We start from the raw sequence: 25840 nt of genomic DNA, 5'->3' as shown, positions 1-25840 counted from the left end.
GTACTGTAAGTTGTTTTATTTCTGTATTTATTTTGATATTTCATTCGGATTACAAGCAGATTCTGTCAAGTCTTATATCGATTGTCTAGAATCCTATTTCTAACAATATTTAATATGGATTTTCTTACTATACATTCTAATAACGTTAAAATCCAACTTATAAATGAAACCCCTTGAAAACACATAACTAGCCTTTAATTGAATATATGGTGCAGTTCAAAAGATTTAATTTACTGCTGGGGAAGATTAGATGGAATGTTGGGCAATCAACAATGGATTAATATATTCATCCAAAAAAAAAAACCAATGGATTAATATGTTTTCTCATGCTATTGTTACTCATTTAAATAGAACTTGCTTTGATCATTCTCTTTTGTTACTCTCTGCATTTATTAATCACGAGGTTGGGCTCAAGCCCTTTAAATTCCAACAGATGTGTGTCAGCAGGCATTATAATAATGGAACCGATCGACCTGTTATAGCAACATGTCTCTATAAGATGTCTAAAGAATTAAAGCATCTTAAAACTCGTCTTAAAGTTTGGAACAAGGAGGTCTATGGGGATGTTTTTTCAAAATGTGAAGGTGACTGAATCTAATTTTGATCTTGATGGTTCTCCTGCAAATAAGTTGGCATTGAAAGAGTCTAGAGACTAATTGCATGAGGTTTTAATCAACGGATAAATTTTTTGGTGACAAATAGTAAGAGTAAAATGGTTACGAGAGGGAGATAAAAATACTGCTTTATTTCACTCTATCGTCAAAAAATAGAAGAAGACACTCTAATATTTATAATTTTACGAGGAAAATTGGCTTTATGATATCAGTCAAATCCAAGTTGAGGCCATTTCTCGGTTTTCTCTACTCTTTCCTCTGATGGATGCTCAGTTGATATGGATCTCATTGATTGCATCCCTACTTTGATCACAGAGGGAGACAACATAATGCTCACGACCATGCCTCCTTTGGAATAAAATAAACATGCCACTTTCTCTATTTCCAAGGAAGTGCCTTTGGTCCTGATGGTTTTTTTTTTTTTTTTTTTTGGGTGGGGGGGAGAGGATTTTTTCCATAATAATTGGGAAATTATTGAAGGTGATCTTGTTGAATTTGTGCAACTTTTTTTAGGAAAAACAAATCCCTGTTTGGTGGCGTCCCCTACGCCCTCTCACATGGCATTGTGAAATGATGCCCTGCCCCCTGAGTGGATACCAATGTGTTCTCTCTCATTTGCCTAGACGATAGTATAGAGACATGCGACCAAGTAACGATCTCATGCCCATTTTTTTAATGGTGGCAAGCTTCCTCAAGGGTACACATATACTTCCATTACTTTGATTCCTAAATCTGAATTGCCCTCTTCCTTTGTTGAATTCAGTCCTATTGGGCATGCAAGTGTCTATGCAAAATTATTCAAAAAATCATTACTACTAGTTCTGGTAAGTTGTTACCCAAAATTGTTTCCGAAGAGTAGGGGGGTTTCGTAAAAGAAAGAAACATTCTCAACAATGCAGCTCTAGTGAATGATCTTGCTCGTGATATTAACAGGAAGGTCAGAGGAGGAAATATAATTTTTAAGATTGACATGGCAAAAGGTTATGACAAGCTTGAATGGTCTTTCTTATTGAGAAGTTTGGTTTTGCTAGTAACTCGATTAGCCTGATGAAAGAAACAATTTGTAACTGTTGGCTCTCTATCCTATTCAATGGTAGTCCAGTGGGCTATTACAAATCAAGTAGAGGTGTTAGACAGGGTGACCCGTTATCTCCAAGCTTGTTCATTCTTGCAGAAAAGTTCTTAGTAGAGATTTAAGATATCTCTTTAATGAAGGTCGGGCATAGTACTATCATGTTCCAAGGAGATGTCCAAGTATATCTCATAGCTTGTATGCAGATGATACCATTATTTTTGGTAAAGTTTTCAAATCCTCCATAACGCATATAATGGAATTCTTATCTCATTATGGAGTTTGTTCGGGGCATCTCGTCAACAAATCAAAAAACTGTTTCTTTATGTCCTCGAAGACTCCTGATTACAAAATCAAGATGGTTAAAGAAGTTATGGGCTTTATAAGAGGTTCTTTCCCTTTCATTTATTTTGGGGTTCCTATTATTATGGGTAGAGCTAGGACTTGTTATTTTTTGACCGTGTCCTGGACATGATCTCTAGAAAGATAGTGGGTTGAAAGGGAAAATCACTCTCAGCAAGTGGTAAGATTATTCTCAATAAACATGTTTTTTGTTATATCCCAATATAATTACTATCTGTGTCTTCGGTTCCTAGGGGTGTTTGGAATATAATTGAGTGTTTAATTTCCAGATTTCTAAATGGTGGTTCGGATTTATAAAAAAAAAAAACATCATCGGGTGAATTTTAACTCATTTTACTTTCCTGTTGAGGAAGGATAGACATACAATATTGTAAGGACATGGATGTCTACGTTCATTTAAAATCTCTTTGGAGGATTTTAACTAATGATTCTATTTGGTTATCCTATTTCAAAGCAAAATACTTAACAAAGAAATCACTTTTCTATTGCTATGTCCTACTAATGGTGTTAAGACTCAATAAGAGGTCTTTGAACTGAGGGGTATCTTCCATGATAAGACCATATGGCTAGTGGGTGAAGGGAATGTAATTTTTTGGCTGGACAAATGGACAGATTATGGTCCCTTTATTAAGTGGCTTGACAATAGCAATGATATTGTTTTGTCTCTACAAGTGAAGGACGTCATTACCAATAATGGATATTTGAGTAGTGAGTTGTTGCAACAACACAATATTCCAAACAACCTGCTAGTTTTGTTGAATTAAACGAGTATCCCTATTTACATTGAAAAATGATAGAATTATCCGTATGCCCTCCTTATCTGGCAACTTTTCAGTTAAGATTGCTTGGGAAAGTGTTAGAATGAGATCAACAAATATAGATTGGGATAAATGGGTATCGGCTTCTTCAGTTCCCCTTAAGATGTCTTTTTTTGTTTGGAAACTATTAAAAGGTAGAATTCCATTTGACAATATTATTCAGTCTTTTAGGGTGAATCTTGCATCTAAGTGCAATTGTTGTGCAAATCACAAGATAGATGACATCTATCATCTTTTCGTTACCAACGTTCTTGCTGAGAAGGTTGGAGTTTCTTTTTTACCATATTTGGTTTTCATTTCACAACTCACAATCGATTTTTTAGAGAGTTCGGTCCTTACACTGCTTAGCATCGTCAAAGCACAACCAATTGGGCTTCATTATTGGAATAGCTCCTAACTTTATTCTTTGGTAAATATGGAGGGAACGGAATTTCAGATAGTTTGAGCAAAATTCAAATCCTCAAGCTGGGTGATTAAAAATGTTTTGCAATAGTTGTCCATTATCCAAATGCCTAATAATCTCTCGACCGGTTTAAATGTTTTTGTTTTTTGGACTATCATAATCAAGGGCCCTGATACATCCAATATTCACCGGGCCAATCAACGACCGCCACGTGTCACAGACGACCCACTCCATAGCTAAGGGGAAAGAACCGGGGTCCCAGCACCACTCGGGGGCGCGGCCCCGCATCAGGGCGTGGCCTCCTCACCCAGGCGCGGCCTCCTCACCCAGGCGCGGCCTCCTCACCAGGGCGCGGCCTCACCCAGGCGCAGCCTCCTCACCCAGGCGCGGCCTCCTCACCCAGGCGCGGCCTCCTCACCAGGGAACGGCCTCACCCAGGCGCGACCTCCTCACCCAGGCGCGGCCTGCACCCAGGCACAACATCGTGGGCACGTGAGGTGGGGGCCACCCATCTACGATCCGATCGTATCGCTAAGACTCATGTCACTACCAGGACTCTAGACCGCCGCTTAGAGGTCACGTCATCCAGACGGATTCAAGCACCAAGGACGTTATCACCACACGCGGGTATCTATCCACCAAGGATCCTGATGCCACCAGGACACTCCCTCCCACGGGGAGATGGCCAATCAGGATAGAGCCCCGTTACCCAGGGCCTCTATCCACTCAACAGCACAATCGCCATCAAATGGGGACTCTCCACACCGCCATATGCTACTATAAAAGGCAAGGTACGCAACCCCATCAAGGGACATCTAAACTCATACTGAATAATCACTATTCATCTATTTGTGCCAGGAGATCTAACTTTGGCATTGGAGAGCCCTAGGCCGGGACCACACCGATTCTCTCTGTTGACCCCTTTGGTCCACTTGCAGGTGACGGCACTCGCAGGACCGCTCGACGATTTCTTGACGCAACAGATTGGCGCCGTCTGTGGGAACGACGCTAGCCATTACAGCTACTAGCTCGCTTCCATATTCATTCAATGGCACGAAGGAAGATTACCACCACCAACAACAGAGCAAGGAATGGATCACCACCCCCAGAGTGCTCTCGCAGAGCCAACGACCCGGACCATGTCCCTCTGGAGGAAGAGATCCCCCTTAATGACCAGTTCGTGGTCGACGAGCCCAACAATGACGAGGCCGACGATGCGGGGGTAGAGGTGACACCTGACCCCAATGCTCCAGCCACTGTGGGTCAGATCAACGACCTGCAATGACAGATCCTCGATAAACAACGACTCTTTCGAGAATACTTGACGCAGCGTGAGACGTCTCATCGTCGAAGGACTTCACCATCAACAAGGGTGGAGTCCGTACCTCAACAAGAGCCGAACCCTAGGAGATCATCTCCCAGGGGCGTGAGATCAGAGAGACTTGCGCGACAGGCAACCCCCACTCCGCAGCGGGGGGAGCCTTCCCAGCATCCCAGGAGAACAAGAGACCTCTCGCCAAGGTCAGAATGTGGGAGGACCCCAACACCCAAGGCGAGGGTGTCTAGCCCGCAGAGATCGGTCCGGAGGTCTGTGTTCGACGAACGACTGGAAGAAGGTCACATACCACAACGAAGCCGGACCTACAGAGAAGAAAGCCCCTCACCTTCACGACAGGGTTCATCACGGCATGACCATTCACCATCCCGCCAACACTCAAGGCGGGAGGGGACATCCAGGAGAGAGCGTGAACGGGGTCGCAGCGAACGTCCGGCTAGGTGTGGGGGGCAGACACCGGACGAGGAGCTCGATCAAAGACTCCGCGACCTGGATGAGAAGCTGGAAGGGTTGAAGAAGCAGACCAAAGGCGAGACACATTCCATACCTGGACAACACCCCTTCTCGGCAGAGATCATGTCAGCCACACTACCTTCCAGGTTTCGACTACCCACCTTTGAACTCTACAGTGGTACCACTGACCCTAATGACCACATCAACTACTTTAATGGCATGATGACGCTGTATGGGGGGTCGGACGTGGTATCCTGTCGGGCATTCCCTGCGTCCCTCCAGGGAGCAGCCACATCATGGTTCTCCAGGCTACGACCGAGATCTATATGCTCGTTCGCAGAGCTATGCGAACAGTTCGTCACCCGCTTCCAAAGCAGCGTCAAGCAGAAGAAGACCACCGTCAATCTACTAAACGTGGTACAGAACCCTGGGGAATCTCTCAGGGAATACGTTACCAGGTTCACCAAGGAGTCCCTGGAGGTTCGAGACTTGGATGACCAGACACAGCATGCAGCCCTAGCAGGAGGTATTAGGGACCTGGACTTGATCAAGGACCTGGCACGTCATGAGACCAGGACTATGAAAGAGCTCCTGGAGCGGTGCAACGAGTTTGCAAATATGGCCGAGGTACTACAAGCTAGAACAAAAATAATCGAGGCCAAGCCACAGGACAACAAGAGGTCAGCACCTGATGACCGCAACGAGGGTAAGAGGTCGAGGACAGAGCGTCGACAAGAGAAGAGCGACCGCCCATCTAGGAGGACAGACCGCCGCCCAGAGAGAAGCGAGAGGGCAAGCACCCCTGAGTTCACACCACTGAACACCACCAGGTCCCAGATACTCATGCAGATCCAGGACCGTGACCTACTCCATTGGCCACGACCCATGCTAGCAGCGCCAGAGAAGCGAAACCCTAACAAATATTGTCTCTTCCACAAAGAGAATGGGCACGACACAGAGGAGTGCTATCAATTGAAGAGAGAGATAGAACAACTGGTAAGAGCAGGAAGCTTGAACAAGTATGTGAAGGGGAGACGTGACAACCGCTCAGGCCAAGGAGATAGAGGTCACGACGGAGACAGAGTGGAACCGAGACGAGAAGAAAGAAGAACAGATCGAGAGAGAGACCGCCCAGAAGAGCGGAGAGATGCCACAGAACCTAGTGGCACCAAGGGACCTCCTATCCTCACCATACTTAGAGGACCAGGGCAAGAGTCCACCAGAAAAGCTAAAGCTCATGCCAGGTTCGTGGGAGTGGCAGAGAAGCCCAGCAAGATACCCAAGACTGAGGCGGTGATCTCCTTCTCGGATGAAGACCTGGAAGGACTAAACTTCCCGCATGAAGATGCCCTGGTAGTACAGGTGGAGGTAGCCAATCGACCGTGCATACGTGGTATCGATAGACACAGGGCGTCCGTTGATGTACTCTCCTTGGACGCCTATCGACGCATCGGGTTCGGGCGACCAGCTCAAACTAGAGCCCACTTATCTCCATGGATTCTCGGGGCCACCGCCTCCATCGAGGTACCATAGAGCTACCCGTCACCTTCGGGTACACCCTCAACAAGTAACCATCATGGTAAATTTCATGGTAGTCAAGTCCGTGGTGTCCTTCAACGGCCTCTTAGGGCGACCATCACTGACAGCCCTTAGAGGAGTCATATCACCACTTCACCTGAAGATGAAGTTCCCCACCGAGAACGGGGTAGGCGAAGTCCGAGGAGATCAGAAGAAAGCAAGGGAGTGCTACGCCACCTTCATGAAAAAGAATAATGGCAACACCCGTGGAATGGCACTCTGCCTAGAGAGCATGATCAGTGACCAGAGAGATGAACTGACAGAGAGAAGGGGAAAGCCAGTGGAAGACCTCATCCCATGGCCCCTCAGCCAGGATGACCCCTCCAAGGTCGCTCAGGTCGGCTCGCTGCTAAGCAAGGAACAGAAAGAAGGGCTTGGACACCTCCTCCAAGCGAACATGGATGTCTTCGCATGGTCGACCTCCGACATGCCAGGAATACCACGTTCCATAGCGGAACACCGACTACATGTCAACCCAACCAGGAAGCCCGTTCAGCAGAAGCGGCGTAACTTCGCCCTCGACCGACAAGCAGCAATCAAGGAGGAGGTCGAGAAGTTTAGCCGATCAGGGTTCATCAGAAAGGAGAAGTTCCCAACCTGGCTCGCCAACGTGGTCATGGTACCAAAGCCAAGTGGGAAGTGGAGGATGTGTGTCGACTACACCGACCTGAACAAGGCATGCCCAAAAGATGAGTATCCACTGCCCCGGATCGACCTACTGATCGACGCCACCGCCGGCCATAAGATGCTGAGTTTCATGGACGCCTACTCCGGATACAACCAGATCCTCATGTATGAGGATGATGAGTCTTACCCCGCATTTCGGACGGACAAAGAGAACTACTGCTACAACGTCATGCCGTTCGGGTTAAAGATTACAGGGGCCACCTATCAGAGGATGGTCAACAAGATGTTCGAGGAGCAGATCGGGCGCAACATGGAGGTATATGTGGATGACATGCTCGTGAAAAGTGTCCACGCCAACCAACACCTGACCGACCTAGAGGAAGCATTCACAGTACTGAGGAGGAACCAGATGAAGCTAAACCCTGCAAAGTGCGCCTTCGGTGTAACGTCAGGAAAATTCCTGGGGTTCATGGTCTCAGTCCGTGGAATAGAAGCCAACCCATCCAAGATCAAGGCCATCCAAGAGATGGCACCTCCTCGAACGGTCAGGGAAGTGCAGAGGTTAAATGGAAGGGTTGCCGCCCTTTCCAGGTTCGTGTCACGATCAGGTGATAAGTGCTTACCATTCTTCAAAACATTGAAGAACCTCCGAAGCCCTAAGGACTTCACATGGACGGAAGAGTGCCAAAAGGCGTTCGGAGAATTGAAGGAGTACCTAGAGAGCCCACCCCTGCTTGGGCGACCGAAACCTAACGAAGAGTTGCAGCTCTACCTGGCCGCCACCCCTGTCGCGGTCAGCGCAGTACTGCTGAAGGAAGAGGACAAAGTCCAGAGGCCCATCTACTACGTCAGCCATGTCCTGATCGATGCAGAGACCAGGTACACTAGGATCGAGAAGGTAGCCTATGCATTGGTAATGGCAGCCAGGAAGCTACGACCATACTTCCAAGCCCATACCATCATAGTCCTCACAGACCTACCTGAAGAAGATACTGCACAAGCCGAACGTCTCCGGGAGATTGATAGCCTGGGCGGTGGAGTTAAGTGAGCATGACATCAAGTTCCAACCCAGGACTGCCATCAAAGGCCAAGCCTTGGCAGACATCGTCGTTGAATGCACCTTACCAGAGACAGAGCCAGAGAAAAAAAAAAAAGAAAGGAAGAGAGAGAGGCCAAGAGGCCATGGCCAAAAGACCACGACCAAGGGGCCACGGGCAAAGGGCTATGGTCGTCATCAATGGACGTCACCTATCAAAAGAGAGAGGCCAAGTGGCTACGGCCAAGAGGCCACGGCCAAAGGGCTATGGTCGTCACCTATCAAGAGAAAAAAAAAAAAAAATTTTTGGGTGCCATCCGTCAAAGGCCGCTGCCCAAAAGCAAAGAAGAAAAGAGAGAAGAAAGAAAAATAAAAAGGGGGTCTTTGGCCATGGCCAAGGGCCACAATCGACAAACCATGGTAGAAGTTCAAGGTTCGAGGTTCGAGGTTCAAGGTCCGAGGTCAGGAAGTTCGAGATGGTTCGAGTTCTAAGGATCGAGAATGCAACTGTTGATGCACTGTCCAGGCTAGCCAATGATGAACTCAGAAACCTGGCCAATGCAGTGTACGTGGAAATATTACATGAGCTAACATGCCGGGAGAAGCAAGTTAATGAGATTGAGGAGGGCCTAGCTAGATGGACCCTATACTCAACTACCTACAGGACGACGTCTTACCGTAAGACAAGGCCGAGGCAAGGAAGATCGTGGATGAGAGCTGCAGCACACCGTCCCAGACGGGTCGTACAAGCGGGGGCAACAAAGACCACTACTCCGTGCCTAGGACCCAAGGGGGCGAGTACGCCCAGCCGAAGTCCATGAGGGGATATGTGGAAGCCATATGGGGGGACGAGCCCTAGCCTATAAAATCCTCCGCCAGGGACTATACTGGCCACGAATGTAAGAGGAGGCCATCCAATATACCAAGAAGTGCGAGCAATGTCAGTTGTTCGCCCCAGTACCCCATCTACCCGCCACCAAGCTGACATCAATCCTCAACCCCATACCTTTTGCCATGTGGGGACTAGACATCTTAGGCAACTTCACCGCAGCACTAGGAAACAGAAAGTACCTAGTCATCGCGATCGACTACTTCACCAAGTGGGTTGAAGCTAAACCCTTGGCCAAGATAACAAAGACAGAGATGGAGAAGTTCGTCCGCAACGACGTCATCTACAGGTTCGGGGTGCCACGGATCCTCGTCTCAGACAATGGAAAACAATTCAACAACCCTAAATTCCAAGCATTCTGTCACAGCTACAACATCGACTATCGGCCTGTGTCGGTAACATACCCACGGCCAATGGTCGTGGAGGTCACCAATGTAACGCTTCGAAGGAGTCAAGAAAAGGCTAGAAGGAGCCAAAGGCAAGTGGGTAGAAGAGCTACCAAGCGTCCCGTGGGCATACCGAACTATAGTACGGACGCCCACAGAGAGAGCCCATTCCGCCTAGCATATGGCATCAAGCATTGGCGCCGGTAGAGGTCTGCGCTATGTCCCATAGGGTTCTGCACTTTAATGAACGCACCTATGTCGACGGACTGCGGGCGAACCTAGACTTTATAGATGAGGTCCGCGAAAGAGCACTACTAAGGAACGTCGCCTACCAGCAACGTACTGCCAGGTACTTATAATGCCAGGGTCAAGGAAAGGCTATTCCACCAGGGAGATTTAATACTACGGAGGGCAAGTGCATCACGACCACGTAGGGGAGTCACACCCAACGGAAGGACTCTACATAGTCTCCAAGCAAATACGCCCAGAGACCTACCGCTTGAAGACTCCAGGGGGGAAGAAGGTAGACCGTACCTGGAACTCACTATACTTGAAGAAGTACTATCAGCAGAAGTAACAACAACGGAGTTTGGCACCACCAACAGTAGCAGTAGATGGCATTACAGTTTCAAGGATGAATTGAAAAAAAAATTCGGGAATACTTGGCTTCTTCTACTACTCAACTGAGGCTTCACGCCTAAGGCGATATGCCAACATTGAGGCTTCGTGCCTAAGGCGATATGCCAACATTGAGGCTTCGTGCCTAAGGCGATATGCCAACACTGAGGCTTCGTGCCTAAGGCGATATGCCAACACTGAGGCTTTATGCCTAAGGCGATATGCCAACACTGAGGCTTCATGCCTAAGGCGATATGCCAACACTGAGGCTTCGTGCCTAAGGCGACATGCCAATATTGAGGCTTCGTGCCTAAGGCGATATGCCAACACTGAGGCTTTATGCCTAAGGCGACATGCCAACACTGAGGCTTCGTGCCTAAGGCGATATGCCAACACTGAGGCTTTATGCCTAAGGCGATATGCCAACACTGAGGCTTCGTGCCTAAGGCGACATGCCAATATTGAGGCTTCGTGCCTAAGGCAATATGCCAACACTGAGGCTTCATGCCTAAGGCGATATGCCAACATTGAGGCTTTATGCCTAAGGCGACATGCCAACACTGAGGCTTCGTGCCTAAGGCGATATGCCAACACTGAGGCTTTATGCCTAAGGCGACATACCAACATTGAGGCTTCATGCCTAATTAAGGCGACATGCCAACACCGAGGCGTCAAGCCTAAGGCAACATGCCAACACTGAGGCTTCATGCCTAAGGCGTCATGCCACCGCTGAGGCTCTACGCCTAAGGCGTTAACCCCCAAGGTCAGAGGATCACCAAGGCACGACGTCACTACCAAAATCCGAGGACTATCAAAGGTCAGAGAGCATCAACACGCAAACAATCACCAAGAGACAAGGCAATCAAAGAAAAGCAAAAGCGATCACATAGAAAAGGCATAGTAGTTACAACTCAAGTCCAAAAAAAAAAAAGGAAAAAGGTTGAGACGTCTACAGGATCGGGACGACCGTAAGGTCAAGGGATCATAGAGTGGTGGGTCACCTCCGACCCAGCTGGAGACATCATGTCCGCCTCAGGAGGACGCGCAGCAGCACCCCCCCTCAGGCAGGGCAGCCTCCACCTCTAACACCGGAGCGCTCTCCACCACAGCTACACCCGGAAGCGCCACACCCACAGGTGCCTCCTGAAGTCCGGACGCGTATCCACTGCATAGATCGACCAACCAATTAGATGACACATACATTCAAATACCAACATGCCAATCAAGTACAAAAGACAATGCTCTTACCAGGACTCAGCTTCCAGAGAGACAGGAAGGCCTCCGAGTCCAACTCCTGGACGTGGAACGGATCGCGACCCAGGCACAGCTTGAGGGAGTCACCCTCAAAATCACTCAGCTCAAGCCCCTGATTGACCCTCTTGAGGTCAATAACTTCCCTAACAGTTCGTAATGGGCATCGGGGGACCGTGGCAAAAAAGAAGCGATCCCTCCAATACTTCACGTGACTAGTGATCCCCGTGAGAAGCTCCACAGAGGCATAGGGCCCCTTGAGCACGCGGCGAGCAAAGTGATAGCATCCATGGTTCCCCTTCTTCAACAGATAAAAGTGGGAGAAAAGGGGAACAGTGGCGGCACCCCCCAGGCGGGCGAAGAAGACATAGAAACCCAAGATCACCCTCCAAGAGTTGGGCAACACCTGCCCAGGGGTGAGGTGCCAATGCTCTAACACTAACTCGACGAAGCGAGGGATAAGAAGGCGAAGGCCCTGGAGGAAAAATGAACGGTAGAGACAGATCTCCCCCGCACGATGAGAGAAGGCATACTCGCTAGGCCCTGGAGCACGCAACATGACCTCGGCGGGAATATAGAACACCTCACGGAGGGAAACCAAGTCAGAAGGTGACAAGATGCTAGCAACAGGGCCTAACCTATCAGCGGACCGGCGGCCGAGGATGCCGCCCGAGGGTGACGATCCCTACGGGGACCGGAGACACTAGAAGGTCCCACTCCTCCATCGATATCACTAGGGGAGGGTATAGAGGAGGGAGTACCCACGAAGAAGGCGATCCGGGGAACGCTCCTCTAAGATCCAACCCCGACTGAAGCAGGGCCAAGGTCACCCAGGAACGACATGAAGGACAAGAGGGGAACGAACTACTTACTCGAGAAAGCAATCTCCCCGAAGCTGGCAAGAAAAATGAAAGGAATGTCACCTGCAAAATATAAACAACAGATCCATCACATACAAGAGGAAGAACAGGGAAGAAGAGCGAGGGTCCATCACGCCCACGCCGCGGCCACCATAGGCGCGGCATCACCGGCAAGGCGCGGGCCACACCCAGGCGCGGCCACCCTTGCAAGGCGCAGCCACACCCGCAGGCGCGGCTTCACCTAGGCACCGCCTTACAAAAAAAAAAAAAAAAAAAAAAGAGAGCAAAAGGAAGAAAGAGGACCGATTTACCTCAGACAAAAGGTGACCGCGCGGAAAGACAGGCACACGGCGACGACGTGGCCACACCACGAGGCACAATCAAGGGATAGAGGTCACAAGAGGCAAGGCACTCAAGCCAAGCACCACTCAAGCCTTCCAAGCAAACCAAGGCACCAAGATAACACAACCCCAACACAAGGACCCAAAATCAAGCAAAATGGATACTAGTGGAGGTGACCCAAAAACAAGCACATGGTGGGCACCAAAGAGAAGACAAAAGACAAAAAGGAGGAATTAAAGGAGAGCAAAAGGGGAGACAAAAAGTAAGAAAGAGAAATGACAAGTGAAAGAAGAAGGGAGAGGAAGGAACATATACCTACAAAAAACAAAAAGAAAAAGTGTAGGAGGTAAGGTTTGAACCCTCAACCTCTCCTACCTCATTAGTGGATTTACAGGCAAACCCCACAGGAAAGTCTATTCGCAGCGGACCCCTCACTATGCAAAGACACCTACTCTCTTGGACATCCTATCCCAAGAGAGTGGGGGGCAAATGATACATCCAATATTCACCGGGCCAATCAACGACCGCCACGTGTCACAGACGACCCGCTCCATAGCTAAGGGGAAAGAACCGGGGTCCCAGCACCACTCGGGGGCGCGGCCCCGCATCAGGGCATGGCCTCCTCACCCAGGCGCGGCCTCCTCACCCAGGCGCGGCCTCACCCAGGCGCGGCCTCCTCACCAGGGAGCGGCCTCACCCGAGCGCGGCCTCCTCACCCAGCGCGGCCTCCTCACCGGGCGCGGCCTCACCCAGCGCGGCCTCACCCAGGCGTGGCCTCCTCACCGGGCGCGGCCTCACCCGGCGCGGCCTCACCCAGGCGCGGCCTCACCCGGCGCGGCCTCCTCACCGGCGCGGCCTCACCCAGCGCGGCCTCCTCACCCAGGCGCGGCCTCACCCAGGCGCGGCCTCCTCACCAGGGAGCGGCCTCACCCAGGCCACGGCCTCCTCACCAGGGCGCGGCCTCACTCAGGCGCGGCCACCACTTGGGCGAGGCCTCACCTAGGCGCAGCCCACACATCCAGCGCAGCCTCACCCAGCGCGGCCCGCACCCAGCACAACATCGTGGGCACGTGAGGTGGGGGCCACCCATCTACGATCCGATCGTATCGCTAAGACTCATGTCACTACCAGGACTCTAGACCGCCGCTTAGAGGTCACGTCATCCAGACGGATTCAAGCACCAAGGACGTTATCACCACACGCGGGTATCTATCCACCAAGGATCCTGATGCCACCAGGACACTCCCTCCCATGGGGAGATGGCCAATCAGGATAGAGCCCCGTTACCCAGGGCCTCTATCCACTCAACAGCACAATCGCCATCAAACGGGGACTCTCCACACCGCCATATGCTACTATCAAAGGCAAGGTACGCAACCCCATCAAGGGACATCTAAACGCATACTGAATAATCACTATTCATCTATTTGCGCCAGGAGATCTAACTTTGGCATCGGAGAGCCCTAGGCCGGGACCACACCGGTTCTCTCTGTTGACCCCTTTGGTCCACTTGCAGGTGACGGCACTCGCAGGACCGCTCGACGATTTCTTGACGCAACAGGCCCATAGGCCAACTACAAACTAAGGGGGAAGACTAAGACAAGCCAACAGTAGCCTACAACTACCAAGGGGGGATGGGGAGAGAGAGGACATGCCTTTTTGGCACAAATATGCAACCAGAAGAGTCGATCCTTTGACCTCCAGAGGGACATGCACTCCAACTGGCAAGCCACCAATCAATCGACCAAGCAGTTGTTTGTAGAGGTTTAAATGAACAAGAATTGCAACTATTGTCTTTTTTGAAGATTCCAATTGCCAAAGTAAAACAAGATAAGATGTCTCCCGTTAAATGGATAGCTATTAAGGATCATTTCTTCATGCTAAATGTAGATGGGGCACCTAAAGGTAATCCTGGTCTACGTGGAGGAGGAGGTTGTTTGACAAATAGAAATTATTAATTTTACTTCATCTTTTCCCATTACTATGGCACTTGTACCAATAATGTGGTTGGACTAAGGGCAAATCTGGATGGTATTAGATATTGTATCTCTTTGGGCATTACCAGGTTTGCTATTATTTCAAATTATAAAGACACCGTTCAGCCTATTTCTACCTGAAATAATATTCATTGAAGGGCTTGGTATTGGTGGACTTTTTGAACAAGTTGTTGCAACATATTTTGATTTATGTTCATCATTCAATATGTGAGACCAATAGAGTGACAGATGCTTGAGCTAACATTGCTATCAGGGATCAGAGTTTCATACTAATGTTTGTTACACTGAAGTCAACTTTTTTCTAGAGCACTCTATCAATCATGCGATATGGTATGAGAAGTTAAGAGTTCCTTTTATTAGGTTTAAATAGTTGTATGTGAGGATGGTCTACAAAGCCTTCTTTGCTTCCTTTTATTTTTCTTTTGTATTGGGAGGGTGTTAGGTTTATTTTCAGGTATGATTTTTGTTTTATGTGTAGGCTGGGCGAGGGGGAATCAGAAAATGCATTGGACATGGGAGGGAGAAGCGGTAATTTAAGGATTTAGAATTAATAGGGGAGAAAGAGAGATAGAAGTTTGTTTTTTTGGGAAATCTGAAAAGAAGTTTGGGGCAGTAGAGTTTGAGCAAGTATTTTTTTTTTGTTTGGTAAAGGAGTTTGAGCAAGTATAGGACAACAGACAACTAGAGGACGGTGATGGTAATTAGCCCAAGGAAAAAAGTGGGTTGGATTTGGCCTTTCGGTGAGTTGAGTATATTATAGACGTGGATCCTTCCATCGTTGAAACTCTCGCATAGGATATTCGCATTCTTCTCGGACGAAGCAATCTTACTTGTTAGAGAGGGAAAGGAAAGGAACGAGTAGAAAATAGATCGATCTATATTGTTTCAGGAGTTCACTGCAATACTATTATACCCCGTCAATGGCTTGCACAGAGGGATTGGTGCCGATCACGAGGACCTTTTTGGCACGTTACTACGACAAGTATCCTCTCCCAGTTTTACCGGAGGATGTATTTCGTTTGTCTACCCAGCTTCGTGAGATGACGAACGACTTGCAGAAGGAATTTCCCCTCACTGAAGGTGAACTCTTTTATTTCCCCCATTTTGTTTCTCATTAGACTGTCCATTCTTGAATCTTCCGATCATTATAATTCTGCTGTTCTCGATAAATCTAGAAAATTTCATATGTTAGAATTTCTGAAACCAACTGGGTTCGCGGAAGGGCTCGTTGCCATTTACGAGTTCCCTTTTTAGATTAACTGTGTAAAGATGTTACACGCACGTTTCTGGGACAACCGAGAGGTATGTCCTCTTGCACACAGCACACCACTGTTTTGAGGAGGGGTTGTTTATCAATTTATGCCGGTGCGGGAGTGTTGATGTACTTCTGCAGGAGGGTACCTCTATATGTGCAACGCAACAAAAAACGATTGAAGCATCATATATGGTCCCCACCCCCACAAAAAGAAGGTCAAAATTTTGGACTAAAACCCGGATTTTCATGAGAAGGAATTGTAGCTGTTTGTAGTTTGGGCTATACACCAAAACTAACCTACCTTTTGTTGACATTGAATTCTTTTTATATGATATCAAGCATCAATCACTAAAAACCCTAGGAGTCAATGAGAAATCAGTGACTTGGAGTTTCCAGGTTTCAGTCGGGAAGGAGAATAGTGATTGGAAACAAGTCTCTCAAAACGAAGATGAATTAGGAGGCCTGTTGAGCTTTGACAGAGATTTTAGTCCGTGAGAAACAATTGGCATTGTTGCTGCTAGAATCTGAACTGCCACGTATGGGGGTGACCTGCACACCACAAACTAAGAGTTGAACAAGAGAGATGGTCGGAGGTGGCTCCGAAGTGGACTCTCCGATGCTAAAGTCAGTAATCCGAGCAACTATAGTGTGAGCTGGGAACTGAGCGAGTAGTTAGGTGAGAGTAATAAATGCGATTAGGCATCCCGTTACCTTGTACAATACCCTTCTATTTATAGGACATATGGCGGTAGAATTGGGTATCTTGTTGAAGAAGAAAGGTAAGTTCCCCCGTGGAAGGTCCCTTGTCACAATGGCGGTTATGTGATGAGAGAATTCAAGCTTCGATGGATGACAACAGTGTTCACCTCAATCTTCCACTTTGACTGGACCTTGTGCCACCTGTCAATCATCCGCAAGTGGACTGTTTTTATGCATATTAGACACAAAGTGTGACCTTGCTCCGTTTGTTTTGGGTTTCCGGTTCTTTTGTAAATTCCGGATTCATCAGATACAATCCATTTTGGGTTGGGTTATGTATGTGTTGGGCCTTCATTCCAATGTGTTTTCATTGTAATGGGCCTATATTATGGGTAGAATCTAGGCCTAAGCAATTAGTTATTTAGTTGTTTTTATTTAAAGAGTCTTATTGTTTGGAGAACTCCTTTACCTTGCGTGAGGGAGTATCCTTTTGAGCTTGGGTTTCCTAATTGAGTTGTTATTGTGGGTAGACAGTTACCTAAACTGTTAGAGAGTTTTTTCATTTGAAAACATAGTTTGTAAGGACTTGCCCAATGATTTTGATGAATGGAGTTATTGGCTTTGTCTTTTTGCTGCTGAAATAGTATGCATGCTGTGAGAGACAGTGAGGTGTGAGAAGATCCGTTGATTGGAGGGATTCTGATCCAGGCCATTGGTGCGAATCAAGGTCATATCCTTTCTATACTCAAGTAAGTTGCTGTTTACTTCCTCTATTGAATGAACTTACTGGAATTTATTTGAATCTGTGATTTGGGAAGAATATCATCTACTTCAGTTGCTGTTTATCTGCGAATATTACTGAATTTAAAAGTACAGCAGAATCCTATTGCGAAGACCTGGCAGCAGCACTGTTTTTGACAGAATCGACATCCCCTATAAAAGGGAATCTGTCCATCAGATTCCAATTCTATTTCAGGGTACCAAAGGGCTGCTCAATTGGGCCCTTCAACCTTGGTTTGGTGGACATCAGATCTACAGATCTACTGCTATTCAAAATCTCCTTAAAGTTTGGTTTTTGAGTTCAGATTCTAAAGTTTTAAAGTCTGTAAGCAGTCAACCCTTGGATCATTGCAGTACTTTGGGAACTTGATATACTATTGGACTACTACATCTCCTCAGAATTTGAGCCCTGTTCATGAGGGATGATTTTGACCTTTTTACATCACCAAAATTCTGGTTTTTAGGGTTTCTTCAAATCATGTTAAGGGGTGATTAATCTGAAACCTAGTGTTCAGCCTATCCATCCCCCACCAGAGAGATAAGAGGTTGACTCCTTGAAGTTGTATATCATTGCTTGGTTTGTTTAAATGGAAAACTTTCCTCCAAAAAACTCATCTTCCATTTATAAATTTATTTTTTTTCCATATGTTATTTTTTTGATTGTACATTATAAAGAATCATATTTAGGCATGGTTGAATGAGGAAAAAGAACTGTATGGAAAACAGTATCTTCTCATTGCTGGGCAAGGAATAGTCCAAAAGACCTCTTCATGGGATAAAGAGGGTAGCTTATGTCATGACGGCAGTAAACAAGAAGAGGGGGGGGGGGTGAGGGACCATAGTTATCAAGGTGTTGCCATGGCGTCCAGATTCCTTGGACGCCTTGGGCGCCATGGCAGGCGCCTTGCCGCCATAGCGGTGTCGCCTTGATTTTTTATCCTCTAAAGCGCCATGGCCGCCTTCCCACCTTGATAACTATGTGAGGGACAACAGAGGGCTGAAGTGACCTCAGTAGAGGACAATATGGAAAACAATGTATTTCTTTGTTAGAGGATCTTAGAAGAACAGAAAGGCAATGCCTACAAGGAGAAAACTTTATATAGCCTTCACAGCTTGAAGAGAAAGAAAATGTACTAGTTGGGTCCAAACATTTACACTTTAAGCCCCTTGGGAGACAAAGTTGTCTAACAAATAAAGATCCAACAAAGATTTTCGGTGGAGTGGTATCACTTGCAGAAAAACTGGGTATAGCTGTATAGGGATTTATCAATATGGTTTTCAAATTCTACCCATTATAAATTTTTTATTTTAAATTCTCTCTCATTCCTGTCCTGCCAAATGTTCCTATTAATAGTGTCAGGTATCAGCAACTGCAATCTTATGCCTCTGGCCTGCATAAATGTATTAGACCCTATCTTGAAGAAGAGAGTGAGTCTCTGAGAGCAACCCATCTTGTAATCGTAGACTTTGACATTTGAACAGGAAAAAAATTCCTGAGAAAATGGGCCCAAATATGGTAAATGAGGGACAGTTCCAGGGTCCTGGTGACAGAATATAGTCATATACAGACAATTGGAAGCATGTAGCCCCTCAAAATGAATGATCAATAGTCAGAATGGTATCTTTAATTGTTTATATGGTGTACAGGATGAAAAATTGTATTTTGGATGGACATTTTATTAAGATTATTAGTCAGCATGGCTTTAAGGTGGAACATTCAACTGATTCAAGAAACCCCAATAAAGTTGTATTCGTTCAGATTTCTACAAGTGATGCAGGACAGCCTAGGGTTTTAAACATCTAGGGTTGAATACAGAGAAGAGGTGGTGGGGGAAAGAGTTATTATGACCAATAAGTGTCTAAAGGAATAGAAGAAACTAGAGAAGAAAGAAGTAAGGTGCTGCTATGGGGTTGTGAATTGTACCTGTGGGAAGTAATTTTTAACAAAGATAATGGCATAAGAGAATAGCGACAGATAAGTATGGAAACAAAATCAGCAGCAGAACACCAGGAAAACTTGACTGCAACCAAGAGGAAGTTTACTGGAGGGTTTTCTAACATTCAAAATATAAACTCTCCCTTCAATTCCGAATATCAAGCTCTGTATAAAGACACAAGGTTTTAAACGAAAAGGAAAGAAAATAAATAGAAAGAATTACTTAGTACTACAATTACAAAGTAATGACCCATTACTTTGAATCCAGTTACAAATTTAGCTACTCCGGTGAGTGCTTTCCAAATCACGAAAATATAAAATGGATAATGTCCTATTTACCCAAGCTTCCACAAATAAAATTCTGTCACGATATGATCACCTCCAAGTAAATTGCCGATTACTTCTCTGAAATAGCTTTGTTTTAGTCTTTTGAAAGACCTTGGTCTTGTTGGAAAGCTAACTGTGATTAAGCTTTCAAATGGCACCCAAATCGTGCCAACATGAGAAGTTTTGCCCTCCCAAAAATAGAACCAAAGATTGGTGATGGAAATAACGTATATAATTATAGTTGTCATGGCCTCTAGGTGACCCAAGGCGTTGGAGGGGGCCTAGACACAATGCAACAAGGTGAACATGGCGCCTACACAACGCCTGGTTTACAACTGTAGTGAGAGTGATGCAAACCCGAGAGGGTAAGCAAGCCAAGATCGAATCTGGAAGAGAACAGGGGTAGGTGTTGGACAGCTTGGGTCAGATTTGGTTTAGTTCTGATCCTGCTATGTTGGTGTTTGAATGATGAAGGTGGTAATGGTGCAAATGGTGATGGATGATGAATGATGAATGATGAATATTGAAGACAATAGGATAACTTTGGCAAGCTAGAGTCCCACTAGTTGCCCAGCCATAGGAGTCCCACCTAGGCCCGCTGTAGGAATCTCACCTAAGCCCTCTTGAGTCACACAAAAAAAATTCAGATTGTTTGCTTTAAAAATTCATTGGTGCCTTTGAGAGCAGCCCATGGTTTGCATTATATAGGAGTGGGGGAGGCTTTAAAAGCCTTGAGTACATCAAGTAGCATTAAAGTAGACTCTTAGAATTCAAAACCCCTTTGGAATTCCCCATACATAGATATACCAAATCCTAGACATGGAAAACTACACTTAAGACCTAAAAACTAAAACCAATAAAACATTAAAGACATAATACATGAATCTAGGAATATGAAAAGATTAACACTAGACTCTAGACTAATACTTAGAAAAATTAATAGACTAACTAACAGCTAGGAATAGGAAAAGGCTTATAAATATGCATAAGAAATATGAAGATAAGCTACTACTAAGCCTAATCCCTTATGCCTTCCTTGTACCCCATTTTAGGCCCATTATAGTGGCCCATTACAAAGAAAACACATGGAATCAAAGGCCCAATGCATACATAACCCCACCCAAGGCTTACTTCCAATAAAATAAGCCCATTATGTGACTTATCTGCATCAGAGAGCACCTGTTAGAGAACCAGAACCGAGAGATGGCAGAGAAGGAGGTGAGGAGAAGAATGAGATGGTGAAGGGAAGAGAACTGTCGAATATGACAGCCTCCCTCACATTGTCTGTATTTATAATAATACAATAAGAGGGAGAATTCCTAATCATGATAGGATTCCAAGTTACGATAGGAAAAGAAAAATAAAATAAAACTAGGACTAGAAAGAACAACTCAAACTAGGACTAGGAAACTAAGACAGACTCATACTCAAAATAGGAGAATCACATGAGGAGGAGAGGAATCTCGAGAATTGAGATATCCTCTTCTCCCCTGGACTCGATATACTTCAACACTCCCCCTCAAGCTGGAGTGTATAAATCACCTAGGCTTGGAACAACTTCGACGAAAAGCAGGTCTAAACAACGCCTTTGTAAACATATCACCAAGTTGATTGGTAGTAGAGACAAATGGAGTAAAGACCAACTTCTTCATAACAACATCTCGAACCAAGTGACAATCAATCTAATGTGCTTTGTCCTCTTATGAAAGATAGGGTTACTTGCAATATAGATAGCTGCTTGATTGTCGCAAAACATTTGCATAGGCTGATTGATGGGAAATCCTAATTCCTGAAGTAAGTATTTTACCCACATCAATTCAGCTGTAGTGTGTGCCATCGCTCGATATTCGGCTTCAACACTGGATCGAGCAACGGTGGTTTGTTTCTCGCTTTTCCAGGTGACCAATTTGCCACCCACAAAGGTACTATAACTAGTAGTACAACGTTTATCACCATCAACACTAGCCCAATCAGCATCAGAGAACCCAACCAAATTAGCATTTCGATTAGGACGATAAATAAGGCCTTTACGAGGAGCACTCTTCAGATATCGCAACACACGACAAGCAGCATCCCAATGAATTTTCTTTCGACGCTGCATAAATTGACTAATAACTTCAACGACAAAAGATATATCAGGGCGAGTGACTGTATGATAAATAACTTTGCCGACTAATCTTCTATATCGATGAACATTTGAAAAATCCTCACTCTCAACGGACCCAAGTTTTTTGATGAGGGTCCATGGGAGTATCTACTGGTTTGGAAGCAAGCATTCCAATGTCAGTCAAAAGATCAAGGACATATTTTCTTTGAGATAAGCTAACACCCTTCTTGCTTCGCAAAACCTCAATACCAAGAAAATATTTGAGAACGCATAGACTACCATCACCACTACCTTTGAATTCTGACAGCGAACAAAAACAGAATGGTCAGAATAACACAAGGAGAATCCAACCTGAGTGACAATGGAGTTGAACTTATCAAACCACGTTCTTGGAGATTGTTTCAACCCATAAATTACCTTACCCCTAAGCGACATACCCTGGAGTGGAAGTTGCTCCATATAAACCTCCTCTTGAAGATCACCATAGAGAAAAGCATTTTTGATATCCATTTGATATAAGGGCCAATCAAAGTTAACAACCAGAGAAATGAGGATACGAACAAAGTTCAGACGAGCAATTAGAGAAAAATTCTGAAAGTAATCCACACCATATGTTTGAGTATAGCCTTTAGCAACTAAGCATGCCTTCAACCGCTCAACAGAACCATCCAGAATGTATTTGATAGTATAAACCCATCGTGAAACCAGAGTCAGTATTTCGAGATAATAAAGCATCCATCTCGGTATCCATGGCAGCCTTCCAACCAGGGTGAGAGAATGCCTCATGGTGGGTGTGAGGGATAAAGTTAGTAGATAAAGCAAAAGCAAGGGGTTGATAATGGGAAAGAAGGTGAGAAATGGAAACAAAGTGCTCAATAGGATAGACAGTTAAGGTTTTGTGGAGTTTGTGAGTACAAGAGCGAGTACATTTACGAACAGCAATGGGTAAGTTGATGAAGCCTTCAATATCAGAGTTAGATTAAGTGTCGGGCTGATCGGTGTTCGCTGTAGTTGTAGGCAAAGCCGTAACATCAGAAACAATAGGGGATGGATTAGGTACAGTTGGCAAAATAGTGGAGGCCGGTATAGGAGCAATGGTAGAGGGTATGGTTGGTGGTTGATGACGACGACGGTGATAGACTTGAATTGGTTTAGAGAGGGGAACGGTGACAGGTAGTGGTGGACCTAGAAGATCTTCATTGTGCATTGTGGATGGTATTGGACTAGGAGAAAAATATGGAGTATTTTCAAAAAATGTAACATCAACACTAATAAATTGTTTATTTGAAATGGGATCAAAGCATTTATACCCTTTTCGAGTACGAGAGTAACCAAGAAATAGACATTTTATGGATCGAGGAGATAATTTATCCATGGAGGGATGAAGGATGTGCACACACAGCCAAAAATACGTGGTGGAGAGGGAAATATAGGGCGATCAGGATAAAGAATAGAAAAAGGAATTTGATTATGTAAAGCTTGAGGATGGTATGATTAATAAGATAACACACGGTGAGGATAACATCACACCAAAACGTTTGGTGACATTCATGTGGAGCATAATGGATCGGACAACCTCTAATAAGTGCTGATTTTTGCGTTCAGCCACACCATTTTGTTGTGGAGTGTAAGAGCAGCTAGTTTGGTGAATAATACCATGGGTTAGGCAAAAATCTGAAATTTAAGTTTGAGTGTACTCGAGGGTGTTATCGGAACGAATTTTTTTTTTATGGATGTAGCAAATTAATTCTTTTTTTCTTGATAAAAATTTTTAAATACAGCAAGAAATTGAGTCCGGTCTTTTAAATAAACCCAAGTGGATCGAGAATAATCGTCCACAAAACTTACAAAATAAGAAAATCTAACCTATTACGGACTCGACACGGACCCAAATGTCAGATTGAACTAAAGAAAACAATGAAGAACTTCTAGGTAAAGTACAAACAGGAAAGGAGGCACAATGATGTTTGCCCAGTTCACAAGCTTCACATTCAAGATGTGATGTGGACTTGCAACTAGGAACCATTAGTTGGAGTTTAGGTATGGATGCGTGACCAAGGCGTAGATGCCATTGCATAGGGGATGGTATGGTAGTGGATGTAGCAGCAGTGGAAGGTCGGGTGCCATCTAGGTAATATAGCCCATTACAACTTATCACACTCAAGCCCTCTACTAATCATCTTCTTTGTCTGAAGGTCATGTAAAACGCAATAAGAAGGATAAAAAGTGACAGAACACTTAAGGGACTTAGTAAGTTGATGAACTGATAAATAATTTAAAGATAATTTAGGAACATGAAGAACAAGAGAGAAAGACATGGAGGATGTTGGAGAAATAGTTCCATGAACAATTATTTGAGTAGAGGATCCATCAGCAAGGATAACTTTGGAATAGGTTTGAACAGAATTTATGGAAGAGAATAAACTTGACTTATCAGTCATGTGACATGAAGCACTCGAATCAATAAGCCATGAAGTAGGAGAAGGGAAAAAGGCAGTATTACCTTTATAGGCTAGAGTGGCGGTAGAGACAGATGCAACTTCAAGTTGTTGGAGGCGTTTGACTAGCTGGTTGTAATCATCCCGAGACACAGATGATGAAGTAGTTGAACGCTGGTTCATTTCACTAGTAGGTTTCTCATTAGCAGTGTCAGTTGTAGCAGCATTGGCTAGTTCATTCTCCCACCTCAGGTTTTACATGCTTGGCCCAACAAGTGTCTACTGTGTGATTTGGTTTGCCACAATAAGTGCACTGGCGGGAAGATTTGTCAATAGGTTGATCCTGTACCTCATCCACCAGAGCCACGACCACGTCCTCGTCCATGATTTGCAACAAAGGCTGTGTCGTCCTTGGTAGTATTATTAGGCTTGGATGGATTAGCCAAACGGTTAATACAAGAGGAAACTTCATTGAGAGAAGGAACCTTCTCTCCTACAAGCAACTGACTTTTCACAGACTGATAGTTAGGATGTAGTCCAGCTAGAAATTTTGCACATGGAACTCAGCTCTTTGTTGCTTTAATTGATCCAGATTAGTAGCTAGAGGTTGGTGTATCTGCAGTTCTTCAACCATGCCCTTATAACTTGCAAAATACTCATTCAAGGTTTTATCTCCTTGTTGGAAGGGTAAAGAATTTTTCATAATGATCATACATACGGGAGATATTCCTTTCTTGAGAGATGCTTTCACGTAAGTCATTCTAGACATTCTTAGCAAGGGTGTGAAACATCACATTGGGGGCAATAACAGGTTCAACACTGTTTCATAACCATATTTTGATAATAGAATTTTCATGCATCCACTCATCATGACCTGTGATTGTGGTAGGATCCTTAGGATCACGATCAAGAGGATCATCTGTAATGTATTTTAGTTTGCCCTTGGCATGTATGTAAGCTTGTACTGCCTGGGCCCATAATAAGTAATTTGAAACTCCGGAGAGTTTAGTAGTAGTTGTCTGTACTTGGATATTGTCCATTGGTGGTTTGAGATCGGCCATCAAACCAGATTAGGTTAATAGCAACAGCAATGTTGATTGGCTCGTAGATAGAACCAGACTAGGGGTGAAATAACCCACAAACTGCAGCAGTATGTGCATGAATAACAAGATTAGGTTCTGATAACCTAAATCAGTAGCAGCAGCTGTACCAATAATAACCAGTGCAGTAGCAGCACTCTCGGCAGAAGTAAAATCAGGGTTCAAGGACCCAAATATGCAGAATCAGCACTCTCGGCAGGAGTAAAAATAGGGTTTATGAACCCAAGTATGCAGAACTTAAGGAACCAGAAGTAGGGGACATTAATCCCAACTCAGATCAGCAGAATTAGATTGCCGAGTGGTATTCTTGGAGAAGAATAACAGAATTTAATAATTTACCAGGAAATTGGATCGATTGGAGAAGAGAAGAAACCCTGCGATGGTGCTGTAGAATAAATAAACTGATATCTCTTGGAATAAATTTCAATCTTCAATAAGTATCCATTGAATGGATAGGGAAAATAAGCAATCCTCAAGAAGAAATCGCAGAAGTGGTCTTCAAAAGTACCGCAGGCTGAGAAGGATCTTCTCCAATCGTTCTTACATCTAGATATA

General features: G+C 45.3%; 1 protein-coding gene across 3 annotated transcripts in view; it reads left to right on the top strand.

The window, feature by feature from the left end:
• Positions 1–15495: 15495 nt before the first annotated feature.
• Positions 15496–25840, top strand: part of LOC122654484 — a 56421-nt gene continuing 46076 nt past the window's right edge. For all 3 annotated transcript variants that reach the window (XM_043848593.1, XM_043848592.1, XM_043848591.1), the window contains exon 1: positions 15496–15723. In XM_043848593.1, the coding sequence (XP_043704528.1) occupies positions 15564–15723 (160 nt within the window). In that variant the 5' untranslated portion in view covers positions 15496–15563. The remainder of the gene's footprint in view (positions 15724–25840) is intronic.

This window comes from Telopea speciosissima, chromosome 3 (genome assembly GCF_018873765.1).
Source record: "Telopea speciosissima isolate NSW1024214 ecotype Mountain lineage chromosome 3, Tspe_v1, whole genome shotgun sequence".
NCBI lineage: Eukaryota > Viridiplantae > Streptophyta > Magnoliopsida > Proteales > Proteaceae > Telopea > Telopea speciosissima.
The sequence above is the reverse complement of the archived record's forward strand: the minus strand, read 5'-3'. Positions and strand labels throughout refer to the sequence as shown.